At 37.1% G+C, this 15373-nt stretch overlaps 1 protein-coding gene across 6 annotated transcripts in view; it reads right to left on the minus strand.

The window, feature by feature from the left end:
- RAPGEF6 (Rap guanine nucleotide exchange factor 6) overlaps window positions 1-15373 on the minus strand; it is a gene marked incomplete at its 3' end in the record, with an annotated part of 219987 nt that overhangs the window by 127579 nt on the left and 77035 nt on the right. For all 6 annotated transcript variants that reach the window (XM_081232763.1, XM_081232760.1, XM_081232762.1 and 3 more), the window contains one exon: window positions 10753-10896. In XM_081232763.1, coding sequence (XP_081088889.1) covers window positions 10753-10896 — 144 coding nt within the window. The remainder of the gene's footprint in view (window positions 1-10752; window positions 10897-15373) is intronic.

A 15373-nucleotide genomic window follows, 5' to 3' on the forward strand; every position in this document is an offset into this window, starting at 1 on the left:
AGTCAGAGAAAGACAAATATTAAATGATATCACTTACATGTGGAATCTAAAAATAATACAAATGAATCTATAGGCAAAACAGAAACAGACTCATAGACACAGAAAACAAATTTAAGGTTACCAAAGGGGCTGGGGCCCTGGGTCAAGGGAGGAACAAATTAGTAGTATGAGTAACAGATACAACTACTCTACATAAAACAGATAAGCAACAGGATTTACTGTATAGAACAGGGAATTATACTCACTATCTTGTAATAACCTATAATGGAATATAATCTGAAAAAAATAACTGAATCACTCTGCTGTACACCTGAAACTAACATAGTATAAAATAAATGAAAAAAAGAAAAAGATTTTTGCTATACTACCTTATCTAGATCAACTATCAATATGTAGAAATTTGGCCAGATACATAGGTTTCATTTAAAAGTAAAGTAAAACGTCTTAATACTGCATTTTCTGAGTTGCCTGAAACATATCCATTTTAGAAAAAAACAAAACAAAACGCTATTACTTTAAGAAATAGCATATGCAAGTAACATGACCAAATATCATTCTTTAACGCAGTCTAATAGTTAAAAAGTCAGTTTTGTCTAAGTGGAATCAACTTAGTCCTCCCCTTCCCATGAGCTGCCAAATCTCTGACAGTATTCAGTAAGATAACCACTTAAAACTAGCTAAACAAGTCTTTACATGTGAAAATGCCAAACTCAGAGTCATCAAATGGACAGAATACCAAGCAGTGTGCCTATTGCTTTCTGGTCCAATCAGGAAACCAGTATATCCTAGAGAGGACAACCCACAGCTACCAAGAGAAAATACGGAATCTCTCTAGACTTCACAACGTGACAGTAAAAAAATTTGAGAAAAGAACACACTACAGTTGAGACTAGAGTAAGCAAGTAATCAATACACACACACAAACTATGCATTCTGCCTCATACAAGGAGAACCAAATAGTCCAATTAAAGATACTTTAATTAAGCAATTCAACTTAGAATTTTTTCTAAATAAACCAAGATAAGGGCATATATAACCACAAAATTACTTAGCACTTTATTTAAAAAAAATAAAAAACTAGGAAAATCTACATGACCAAATACTGGGAACCGAGTAAATAAATTATGGCAATTCTTACAATGGAGTACCACAACACTATTGAGAATAATGTTGTTAAAAAAAAGTAACATTCAAAGATGTTCACATTATATACATAAGTTTTTAAAAGTTACAAATCAGATCATATACTTAAGCTTCATGAAGTTAGCCAAAAAGCTCACATATCTACCTACATGTTGAAAATCATTTTATCCAAGAATATACAAAATGTCATCAGTGGTTACATAACTGAGTGATGGAACTAACCAACTTTTAGTTTTTCAAAAATAGACAAGTTTCATTTGTGTAATAAGGCAAAACTTAAATTAGCTTAAATTAATTAGTGACAGGGAAATTTACTATATAAAAAGAAAAAGTGGGAATTCCCTGACACTCCAGTGGTTAGGACTTGGCACTTTCACTGCCATTGGCCTGGGTTCAATCCCTGGCCAGGGAACTAAGATCCCACAAGCCTCATAGCATGGCCAAAAAAATAAAGAAATCATTAAATAATAAAAACAGAAAATGAACTTTATGTAATTAAAAATTTGAGGACCATGTCATATGTTATTGTTTCATGTCAGAAACAGAATGTGCTCAATCAATGAAATTAGGCAAATGGAACAAACTCCTAAGAGCTGCTTAAATTTAACACTTATTCTAATACAAACAACTCCCTAAATAATCCTCCTTATTCCTAACATGGAATGAATGAATTTCTCTTTCTGACAAACAACAGAACTAAACATACCCTTGGGAATTTGGCTGCCATCAATCTCTAGACACTTTTTATATTTTGGGTGATCATGACTCCTTTGAAAACTTATAAAATACACCTGAATTTATTCTTTCTTAGCCTATCCTTACTTCTTGATTCAACTACTTCTACTTCTCAGTAGTTGAATTACAAAATTAAAGACTTCTGAAGAGGCAGAACACCTAAATAGACATTTCTCCAAAGAAGACATACAGATGGCCAAGAAGCACATGAAAAGCTGCTCCACATCACTAATTATTAGAGAAATGCAAGTCAAAAGTACAGTGAGGTATCACCTCACACCAGTTAGAATGGGCATCATCAGAAAATCTACAAACAACAAATGCTGGAGAGGGTGTGGAGAAAAGGGAACCCTCTGGCACTGTTGGTGGGAATGTAAATTGATACAGCCACTATGGAGAATAGTATGGAGATTCCTTAAAAAACTAAAAATAGAATTACCATATGATCCAGAAATCCCACTACTGGGCATATACCCAGAGGAAATCATAATTCAAAAAGACACATGCACCCCAATGTTCATTGCAGCACTATTTACAAAAGCCAGGTCATGGAAGCAACCTAAATGCCCATCGACAGACAAATGGATAAAGAAGTTGTGGTACATATATGCAATGGAATAATACTCAGCCATAAAAAAGAATGAAATTGAGTCATTTGTTGAGATGTGGATGGATCTAGAGACTGTCATACAGAGTGAAGTAAGTCAGAAAGAGAAAAACAAATATCGTATATTAACGCATGTATGTGGAACCTAGAAAAATGGTACAGATGAACCAGTCTGCAGGGCAGAAGTTGGGACACAGATGTAGAGAACGTATGGACACCAAGGGGTGGGGGGGAACCGCGGTGGGGTGGGGATGCTGGTGTGCTGAATTGGGCGATTGGGATTGACATGTATACACTGATGTGTATAAAATTGGTGACTAACAAGAACTTGCAGTATAAAAAAAACAAACAAAAAACACAACTAATACTAAACTTTCCTTGGGTTATTTGTATGGAAATATGTTAATATAAATGTTTCAAACATTACATGAAATTTCTAAAAATCTTATATGTTCTGGTATAATGTTATAAGTCATAATTCTAGTTATTACTTTAAAATGTATATCTCAGAAATAACTAAATTTCCTTGTCAATTGCATTATTATGAACTTTCATCAAATCTTTAACTGTGGTCATTTTTAAGTCTTTTGTCATTTACAGACAGTTCTGGGTGTACTCTGATGCTTTTGCAAAAATGTTCCTATAAAAGGGTTTCATCTTCAAGGAATTAATGTAAAAGACTCTGACAAGTACAGGTTTCTGGTAACTGACCGTACTGCTAAACTGAATAAGCATTTTCAGAACTCTAATGGAAAACTGATGAATTCATAAAAGTGCTAACAAAAGATCAAGATGAAAAAAAACTAATTACATGGGACTGAGTGAACTGATGAGGATGATTATAATTTTTGTTACTTTCTGTTTGAATTAAAAAAAAATCTCACAAGGACTCAGAGGCAAAAATTATACAAATCAATTTTCACTTCAAAGTAAAGGAGCTGTTACAGTGGAGAATTACTGGACTGAAAGTCAATATTATGATATAGTATGAGTGTGTTTCGTGTTTGATAATTGCAACCATTGTTGCCTTTGTTGTGGTCATCCATTTACAATGCTTGGAGTCACTTTATCTCTTCTAAAAATAAAATACAGTGTGTGTGTTAAAAAAAAAAAAAAGAAAAAAAGACTTCTGAAGAAGTATTTCTACCCAACTCAACATAGCAGAAGCATTTAAAAAAATTTTATAGATATACTTACCTGCCCCAGATTTTACATGTAGAGCCCCAAGTGCTGACATTATCAAAAATATATGTAGATCTTCAAGATGGCAGAGGAGTAAGACGTGGAGATCACCTCCCTCCCCACAAATACATAAGAAATACATCTACATGTGGAACAACTCCTACAGAACACCTACTGAACGCAAGCAGAAGACCTCAGACTTCCCAAAAGATATATATTTTTTTTTCCTTTTTCTCTTTTTGTGAGTGTGTATGTGTATGCTTCTTTGTGTGATTTTGTTTGTATAGCTTTGTACTGCATTTACCATCTGTCCCAGGGATCTGTCTGTCTGTCCTTTTCTTAGTATACTTTTTAGCACTTGCTATCATTGTTGGATTTGTTTTTCAGTTTGGTTATTCTCTTCTTTCTTTCCTTCTTTTTTTAAATTACTTTAAAATTTTATGTATGTATGTATGTATGTATGTATGTATGTATGTATGTATGCATGCATGCATGCATGCATGCATGCCTCTCACTGTTGTGGCCTCTCCCTTTGCAGAGCACAGGCTCCAGACGCGCTGGCTCAGCGGCCACGACTCACGGGCCCAGCCGCTCCACGGCATGTGGGATCTTCCCAGACCAGGGCACGAACCTGTGTCCACTGAATCGGCAGGCGGACTCAACCACTGCGCCACCAAGGAAGCCCTAAAATTTTATTTTAATAACTTTATTTTATTCTTTTCTTTCTTTCTTTCCTTTTCTTTCACCCTCCCTCCCTCCCTCCCTTGTTTTTCAGTTTCATTGTTCTCTTCTTTCTCTCCTTCTTTTTCTTTAATTACTTTAAAATTTTTATTTTAATAACTATTTTATTCTTTTCTTTCTTTTTCTTTCTTCCTCCCTCCCTCCCTCTCTCTCTCTCTCTCTCTCTCTCTCTCTCTCTCTCTCTCTCTCTCTCTCTCTCTCTCTGTCCTTCTTTCTATTTTTATCCCTTTTCTTCTGAGCCGTGTGGCTATCAGGGTCTTGGTGCTCCAGCCAGGGGTCAGGCCAATGCCTCTGAGGTGGGAGAGCCGAGTTCAGGACACTGGTCCACCAGAGAACTCCTGGCTCCACGTAATGTCAAATGGCGAAAGCTCTCCCAGAGTACTCCATCTCAACACTGAGACCCAACTCAACTCAACTCCACCACCAGCAAGCTACAGTGCCGGACACCCTACACCAAACAACTGGCACGACAGAAACACAACCCCACCCATTAGCAGAGAGGCTGTCTAAAATCATAATAAGGTCAAGACACCCCAAAACACACCAGCGGACGTGGTCCTGCCCACCAGGAAGACAAGATCCAGCCTCGTCCACCAGAACACAGGCACCAATCTCCTCCACCAGGAAGCCTACACAACCCACTGAACCAACCTTAGCCACTGGGAGCAGACACGAAAAAAAATGGGGACTACAAACCTGCAACCTGCGAAAAGGAGACCCCAAACACATTAAGTTAAGCAAAATGAGAAGACAGAGAAACACATAGAAGATGAAGGAGCAAGGTTAAAACCCACCAGACCAAACAAATGAAGAGGAAACAGGCAGTTTACCTGAAAAATAATTCAGAGTAATGATAGTAAAGATGGTCCAAAATATTGGAAATAGAATGGAGAAAATACAAGAAATGTTTAACAAGGACCCAGAAGAACTAAAGAGCAAACAAACAATGATGAACAACACAACAACTGAAATTAAAAATTCTCTAGAAGGGATCAATAGGAGAATAACTGAGGCAGAAGAACAGATAAGTGACCTGGAAGATAAAGCAGTGGAAATAGCTGCAGAGCAGAATAAAGAAAAAAGAATGAAAAGAATTGAGGACAGTCTCAGAGACCTCTGGGACAACATTAAATGCACTAACATTCGAATTATAGGGGTCCCAAAAGAAGAGAAAAAGAAAGGGACTGAGAAAATATGTGAGGAGATTATAGTTGAAAACTTCCCGAACATGGGAAAGGAAAGAGTCAATCAAGTCCAGGAAGCAGAGTCCCACACAGGATAAATCCAAGGAGAAACACATCAAGACACACATTAATGAAACTATCAAAAATTAAATGAAAAGAAAAAATACTAAAAGCAACAAGGGAAAAACAACAAATAACATACAAGGGAATCCCCATAAGTTTAACAGCTGATCTTTCAGCAGAAACTGTGCAAGCCAGAAGGGAGTGGCAGGACATATTTAAAGAGATGAAAGGGAAAAACCTACAACCAAGATTACTCTACCCAGCAAGGATCTCATTAGATTTGAAGGAGAAGTTAAAACCTTTACAGACACTCAAAAGCTAAGAGAATTCAGTACCACCAAACCAGCTTTACAACAAATGCTAACGGAACTTCTCTAGGCAGGAAACACAAGAGAAGAAAAACACCTACAATAACAAACCCAAAACAATTTAGAAAATGGTAAAAGGAACATACAGATCGATAACTACCTTAAATGTAAATGGATTAAATGCTCCAACCAAAAGACACACACTGGCTGAATGGGCACAGAAACAAGACCTGTATATATGCTGCCTACAAGAGACATCCTTCAGACCTAGGGATACATACAGACCGAAAGTGAGGAAATGCAAAAAGGTAGTCCATGCAAATGGAAATCAAAAGAAAGCTGGAGTAGCAATTCTCATATCGGACAAAATAGACTTTAAAATCAAGACTAGTACAAGAAAAAAGGAGGACACCACATAATGATAAATCCAAGAAGATATAACAATTGTAAATTTTTATGCTCCCAACATAGGAGCACCTCAATACATAAGGCAAATGCTAACAGCCATAAAAGGGGAAATCGACAGTAACACAATCATAGTAGGGGACTTTAACACCCCACTTTCACCAATGGACAGATCATGCAAAAGGAAAATAAATAAGAAAACACAGCTTTAAATGATACATTAAGCAAGATGGACTTAACTGATATTTATAGGACATTCCATCCAAAAACAACAGAATATACTTTCTTCTCAAGTGCTCATGGAACATTCTCCAGGAATAGATCATATCTTGTGTCACAAATCAAGCCTTGGTAAATTTAAGAAAATTGAAATCGTATCAAGTATCTTTTCCGACCACAACGCTATGAGACTAGATGTCAACCGAAGGAAAAAATCTGTAAAAACTATATAACACATGGAGGCTAAACAATACACTAAATAACCAAGAGATCACTGAAGGAATCAAGGAGGAAATAAAAAACTACCTAGAAACAAATGACAATGGAAACACGACAACCCAAAACCTATGGCATGCAGCAAAAGCAGTTCTAAGAGGGAAGTTTATAGCAATACAATCCTACCTCAAGAAACATCTCAAATAAACAACCTAACCTTACACCTAAAGCAATTAGAGAAAGAAGAACAAAAATACCCCAAAGTTAGCAGAAGGAGAGAAATCATAAAGATCAGATCAGAAATAAATGAAAAAGAAATGAAGGAAATAGCAAAGATCAATAAAACTAAAAGCTGGTTCTTTGAGAAGATAAACAAAATTGATAAACCATTAGCCAGACTCATCAAGAAAAAAAGGCAGAAGAATTAAATCAACAGAATTAGCAATGAAAAAGGAGAAGTAACAACTGACACTGCAGAAATACAAAAGATCATGAGAGATTACTACAAGCAACTCTATGCGAATAAAATGGACAACGTGGAAGAAATGGACAAGTTCTTAAAAAAGCACAACCTTCCGAGATTGAACCAAGAAGAAACAAAATATAAGCAGACCAATCACAAGCACTGAAATTGAGACTGTAATTAAAAATCTTCGACAAAACAAAAGCCCAGAACCAGATGACTTCACAGGCGAATTCTATCAAACATTTAGAGACAAGTTAACAGTTATCCTTCTCAAACTCCTCCGAAATATAGCAGAGAGAGGAACACTCCCAAACTCATTCTACAAGGCTACCATCACCCTGATAGCCAAACCAGAGAAAGATGTCACAAAGAAAGAAAACTACAGGCCAATGTCACTGATGAACATAGTAAAAATCCTCAACAAAATACTAGCAAACAGAATCCAACAGCACATTAAAAAAATCATTCACCACGATCAAGTGGGTTTTATCCTAGAATGCAAGGATTCTTCAATATATGCATATCAATCAATGTGATACACCATAGTAACAAATTGAAGGAGAAAAACCATACGATCATCTCAATAGATGCAGAAAAAGCTTTTAACAAAATTCAACACCCATTTATGATAAAAACCATCCAGAAAGCAGGCATAGAGGGAACTTACCTCAACATAATAAAGGCCGTATATGACAAATCCACAGCCAACATCGTTTTCAATGGTGAAAAACTGAAACTATTGCCTCTAAGATCAGGAACAAGATAAGGTTTTCAACTCTCACCACTATTATTCAACAGACGTTTGGAAGTTTTAGCCACAGCAATCAGAGAAGAAAAAGAAATAAAGGAATCCAAATTGGAAAAGAAGAAGTAAAGCTCTCACTGTTTGAAGATGACATGGTACTATACACAGAGAATCCTAAAGATGGTACCAGAAAACTACTAGAGCTAATCAATGAACCCGGTAAAGTAGCAGGATACAAAATTAATTCACAGAAATCACTTGCATTCCTATACACTAATGATGAAAAATCTGAAACAGAAATTAAGGAAACACTCCCATTTACCATTGCAACAAAAAGAATAAAATACCTAGGAATAAACCTACCTAAGGAGAAAAAAGACCTGTATGCAGAAAACTATAAGACACTGATAAAAGAAATTAAAGATGATACAAACAGATGGAGAGATATACCATGTTCTTGGACTGGAGGAATCAACACTGTGAAAGGACTATACTACCCAAAGCAATCTACAGATTCATTGCAATCCCTATCAAACTACCAATGGCATTTTTCACAGAACTAGAACGAAAAATTTTAGTTTGTATGGAAACACAAAAGACAACAAGTAGCCAAAGCAATCTTGAGAAGGAAAAATGGAGCTGGAGGAATCAGGCTCCCAGACTTCAGACTATACTACAAAGCTACAGTAATCAAGACAGTATGGCACTGGCACAAAAACAGAAATATAGATCAATGGAACAGGATAGAAAGCCCAGAAATAAACCCACGCACATATGATTGCCTTATCTTTGATAAAGGATGCATGAATATACAATGGAGAAAAGACAGCCTCTTCAGTAAGTGGTGCTGGGAAAACTGGACAGCTACATGTAAAAGAATGAAATCAGAACAGTCCCTAACACCATACACAAAAATAAACTCCAAATGGATTAAAGACCTAAGGCCAGACACTCTAAAACTCTTAGAGGAAAATATAGACAAAACAGTCTATGACATAAATCACAGCAAGATCCTTTTTGACCCAACTCCTAGAGAAATGGAAATAAAAACAAAAATAGACAAATGGGACCTAATGAAACTTCAAAGCTTTTGCACAGCAAAGGAAACCATAAACAAGACCAAAAGACAACCCTCAGAATGGGAGAAAATATTTGCAAATGAAGCAACTGACAAAAGATTACTCTCCAAAATTTACAGGCAGCTCAATATCAAAAAGACAAACAACCCAATCCAAAAATGGGCGGAAGATCTAAATAGACATTTCTCCAAAGAAGGTATACACATTGCCAACAAACACATGAAAGGATGCTCAACATCACTAATCATTAGAGAAATGCAAATCAAAACTAAATGAGGGGGCTTCCCTGGTGGCGCAGTGGTTGAGAGTCCGCCTGCCGATGCAGGGGTCACGGGTTCGTGCCCCTATCCCGGAAGATCCCACATGCCGCAGAGCGGCTGGGCCCGCGAGCCATGGCCGCGGAGCCTGTGTGTCCGGAGCCTGTGCTCCGCAACGGGAGAGGCCACAGCAGTGAGAGGCCCGCGTACAGAAAAAAAAAAAAAAACAAACTAAATGAGGTATCACCTCACACCAGTCAGGATGGCCATCATCAAAAAATCTACAAACAATAAATGCTGGAGAGGGTGTGGAGAAAAGGGAACCCTCTTGCACTGTTGGTGGAATATAAATTGATACAGTCACTATGGAGAACAGTATGGAGGTTCCTTAAAAAAACTAAGAATAGAACTGCCATATGACCCAGCAATTCCACTACTGGGCATATACCCTGAGAAAACCATAATTCAAAGAGTCATGTACCACAATGTTCACTGCAGCTCTATTTACAATAGCCAGGTCATGGAAGCAACGTAAGTGTCCATCAACAGATGAATGGATAAAGAAGATGTGGCACAAATATACAATGGAATATGACTCAGCCATAAAAAGAAACAAAATCGGGGCTTCCCTAGTGGCACAGTGGTTGAGAGTCCGCCTGCCAATGCAGGGGACACGGGTTCATGCCCCGGTCTGGGAAGATCCCACATGCCGTGGAGCAGTTGGGCCCGTGAGCCATGGCCGCTGAGCCTGTGCGTCTGGAGCCTGTGCTCCGCAACGGGAGAGGCCACAACAGTGAGAGGCCCGCGTACCACAAAAAAAAAAAAAAAAGAAAAAGAAAAAGAAAGAAACAGAATTGAGTCATTTGTAGTGAGGTGAATGGACCTAGAGTCTGTTATACAGAGTGAAGTAAGTCAGAAAGAGAAAAACAAATACTGTATGCTAACACATATATATGGAATGTTTAAAAAAAAAAAAAGGTTCTGAGGACAGGAATAAAGACACAGACGTACAGAATGGACTTGAGGACACGGCGAGGGGGAAGGGTATGCTGGGATGAAGTGAGAGAGTGGCATGGACGTGGCATGGACATATATATGATACCAAATGTAAAACAGATAGCTAGTGGGAAGCAGCCACATAGCACAGGGAGATCAGCTCAGTGCTTTGTGACCACCTAGAGAGATGGGATAAGGCGGATGGGAGGGAGAAGCAAGAGGGAGGAGATACGGGGATATAAGTATATGTATAGCTGATTCACTTTGTCATAAAGCAGAAACTAACACCCCATTGTAAAGCAATTATACTCCAATAAAGATGTTAATATATATATATATATATGTAAATTAAGTATACTGCATATGAACTAAGAAATACACATGAAATGTTCCTAAATATACTCACAGAAAGATAGCTGTTAATGTCCACATCATCAGTAATAGTTTGGCGTTCTCCTTTACAGTTAATTTTCCGAAACCTTCGTCGAGACTGTCTGGCAGGAATTTCTCTTTGTAGAATACTATCTTCATTATCTTTGGAATTCTCTACCTGAAACACATGTTCACATTCCTGATTAAACATCCAATTTTTCCATATTACTGACAGTCTATGGAGTTTTTAACAGGCGCATAAGGAGGCTTCATTTACTACCTGCACGAAACTGCCTCAAGAAAACAGTCTGTATAGGACAATGCTCATGACTTCAAAAAGACTAAAGGTGACGTTATTATAAAGATTTGGAGACCACAGTTTCCTTCCAGGAAATAGTCCCTCTTGCTCACATAAACATACATCCTCTAAGTAAAGTCATTTACCAGAAATGAAGGCTGTTAACTACACCTACACATTCAATAATTACAACTTCTGAGTTAGTCTAATTAAAAACTGCCTGATTATACACATATTTTATTTAGCAAACAATCATGGTTATGACCAGTGAATTGCTAAACCGTGAAACAAAAATGCTTTATGCATTATTTTTTGATGTCCATCTTAATGTGTGAAAATAGTCAAGAATAAATAAGGCTGGCATCTTCTAAGGAAGAAGGGAAAACTAACATTTATTGAGGGCTTATAATAGGACAGCATGGATATATATTATACTATTTAGTTTACACAACAGCCCTGTAATCAGGTATTACTATTTCTAGTTTATACATGAACAAAGTAAAATCCAAAAACATCAGCGACTTTTCAGTCTCACAACAGTGATACTTATTAAAAGGTGACCTAGCATACAGGGCTGTTTCCAAAACCTATGCTACTGATACAAGACTACATTGCCAGGGGAGGTGGGGAGGGGGAGGAAAGAAATAGGTGAGGGAGATTAACAGGTGCAAACTTCCAGCTGTAAAATAAATGAGTCATGGATATGAAATATACAGCATGAGGAATACAGTCAATAGTTATGTAATATCAATATCTTTGTATGATCACAGATGGTAACTGGACTTATTGTGGTGATCATTTTGAAATGTACAGAAATACCAAATCACTACTTTAAGTAAAAGGAACTAACATAGTGTACTGGGTCAATTACACTTCAAAAACAAAGAAACTTATAGAAAGAGAGATCAGATTTATGGTTCCCAGAGGTGGGGGCTGAGGGGAGCAGGAATTGGATGAAGGCAGTCAGAAGGTACGAACTTCCAGGTATAAGACAAATAAGTACTAGGGATGTAATGTCAACATGATAAATATACTTAACACTGTCATATGTTATATATGAAAGTTGTTAAGAGGGCAAATCCTAAGCGTTCTCAAGACAAGAAAAATAATTTTTTTCTATTTCTTTAATTTTCTATCTATATGAGATGATTGTTGGTCACTAACTTACTGTGATTTATCACTTCATGATGTATGTAAGTCAAACCATTATGCCTTAAACTGATACAGTGCTGTATGTAAATTATATCTCAATAAAACTAGAAGAAAAAAAAAGACTACCTTTCCTATCTAATGACAGATTATAACATAATTTTTAGAAATTACTTTTACAAAGGAATATTGACATGCTCTAAAGTAGACTTTATAATTAACCTCACATCCAATAAATAACAAATGGTAATTTCAAGCTTTTTCCCTCAACTACTTTTCCTGCTAATGTCATATCTCTTGCTGATATCAAAAATTTCCTAGTCACCCAAGTATGAAATTCCAACATTTCCAATTCCCCTGCTTGTCTTCCATATCTTATCTTCAATCATTTCTAAGAACCTGTGAAATCTTTGTTTAGAAATCCCTTTCACAATGCCTTTTCTTTCATTCCCATTACCACCATTCTTTATTAAAGTCTTAATCACTTCAGTCCTGAACTTGCTGCTTCTGTCATGTTCCTCTCCAATTCCATCAGGCATGGTCAGATACATCATCATTATGTCAGGTTTCCTGTTCAAAATGCTACAATGGACCTCTAATGGTTACCAAATAAATTTTAAACTATTATATTTGATATTCCAAGTCATACATGCTCCATTCCCAAAATATTTTTATCACTTTATCTTATACATGGAAGCCTGGAAAAACCGCTCCCGTATCCTCCTCCCCACAAAAAATCCTCTCACATAAAAGCTCTAATGAGATAAGCCCAACTTCCTGATGATTTCTCGGAAAGAGGTGATGTCTAAGCTGTTCTGTAGGTTTGAGAGTTCAAGAGTAAGTGGCAGCCAAGTCAATGTGACTATTCATGGGTCCCTATACATAAATAACTTACATTCTGCTAAGTAACTATTTATTTCCTCAATTTCTGTTATCCTATCCATGTTATCTTCATATGCTGAAACACTACCAATCATTTAAGACACATCTCAACCGCCATCTCTTCCATAACCACAAGAGACATTCCTTTTGACTGCTTTACCGTGTGCACACAACCTGGACTTCTCGTAAACAGGACTGCCTTCAGGCCTTTACATACATATGCGTTATTTCTGCCTAAAAGCCCATGCCTCCTTTGCTAACATCTCAGCATCCTACACATACGTCATGACCCAGTTCAAACAACCCTATCTCTGCCTCAAGAGGTAGGTTCTACCCCTTCTATAGCACTAAACATACTGGCCCATAATTATTAGAAAAGCCTACCTCACTACAAGCTACCTAGTATAGGAAGTGCATTGTATTTACATTCATCTTTGTTCACTTATTCAAAACATTTGCCAAAATGGGCATTACATTAAATTCTTTCTTTCTCCCCAAATATCTTAAGCCCTTGGAAGTATGTATAAGATACTCAAGAAATATACAGGCAGGCAGAATAAGTTACTGAATACTACTCTTCTGAAAAGTAAAATCCAGAAGAGACAGGGGCTTGATTTCCAACTTAAAACTACAGAATTTTGTATAGGTAGCAAATACGTGTCACCTCCTTGAGATTCAATTTCCTTTTCTAAAAAATGATGGGAGAACCATTGTATTTTCTAAATCACTATGCTAGGACAAGTACCAGGAACTATTACTTATGTCCTTTAAGGCTCACAACATAGCTACTCTTTCTGTGTTAACGGATGGTGCAGAGTCTCATAAAACTTAAGTATTACACAGAAGTGTGTGAGTAACAATTCAAAAACCAAGTGTGGGGACTTCCCTGGTGGTCCAGTGGCTAAGACTCTGCACTCTCAAAGCAGGGGGCCCAGGTTCGATCCTTGGTTGGGGAACTAGATCCCACATGCTGCAACGAAGATCCCACCTGCCACAACTAAGGCCCAGTGCAGCCAAAAATAAATGAATGAATGAATGAATGAATGAATGAATGTTTTTAAAAAAACAACAATAGTGACTAAGAAGTTCATCTCCTTCATACTGCCCTATCCCACAGGATTAACTAGATTATTTACTTTAGGTAAAATTCCAGTATCATATCCATATTCTTAGATCTTTCAAAGCAGAGATTTAAACAATAAAGGTTTTTCAAAATAGAAACAGTAGTAAATTAAATTTAGGAAAGGAGTTTCTAGCCTTAAAAATGTGGGGAAAAGTACCAAATGAAAGGAAAAACCAAACAATGGATAAAGGATTAAGCACCTTTAGTAAAGCTCCCGCTCATTACAACTGAAATGTGAGTTTTAAAAATGAAACCTCACAAACACATACTGAAATGGCAGAAAAATAAGGAATCCAAATGCAAAGAAAGAAGTGAAAACAAAATGCCAGGAAGCTGGCTAGCAACAAAGCCCCAATCTAGCAGATGATTTCTCAACTTTAGAGACAAGACCTTCCACTTTCATGGTTGTAGGGAATGAGAGAGATAGGAAATAAAATAGAGAATCCAACAAAGGCAGGGAATCCAAAGGAGACTTACTCATTCCAAAGAGCTACACCCTCACTGCAAGGTTTAAGCCCATCCTGCAGAAGGGAGAGGAAGAAAACTTGCTTAACACTGAGAAAAGGACTGCTGGGGGTGGAGGGAATTCAAAACAGAAGCCATCCTTCATGCAGGTCTGTAGTTTTAATTCATAGTACCTTAAGCACATAAAAAAATTTAAAGAAGTTCAGGACTAAAAACATACATGCAACTGGCAAAAACAAATCTAAAACCTCTCTGCAAGAATGCAACTTTAACCCAAACCTCAAGGAATTCCCACACCCAAAGTTCAACACATATGAAGTCATGTACAAATATACCAAAAAAACCCCACAAAAAACCCAAAACAAAAAACCAAAAACCCCAACAACAAAACCCAATCACGAGAGACATAATGAGCAATAATGGACAGAAAAACGGTAGCAGAATCACACCTGCAAATATTCCAATATTGGAAGTATCAGAAAATATAAAGCTATAATAAAAAAAAACTTTAAACAAAAAGAAACTTGAAAATGAGCCAGAGATTATAAATAGCAACCAAACAGGTAAGGATTCACGAGGACAAAAAAAAAAAAAAAAAATTCCTCCCCAAGTGCCCTCCCCCCGCACTGCCAGGCTAGCAAAGAGACAGTAACAAGAGCCATCTACCTTCGAAAGAGGGATGAGAACATGGAAATATATCCTGTCTGAAACACAAGAGCACAGAGAAGGCCTAAAACT

The sequence above is a fragment of the Mesoplodon bidens genome (assembly GCF_964165515.1).
Source record: "Mesoplodon bidens genome assembly, chromosome: 4".
NCBI classification, from domain to species: domain Eukaryota; kingdom Metazoa; phylum Chordata; class Mammalia; order Artiodactyla; family Ziphiidae; genus Mesoplodon; species Mesoplodon bidens.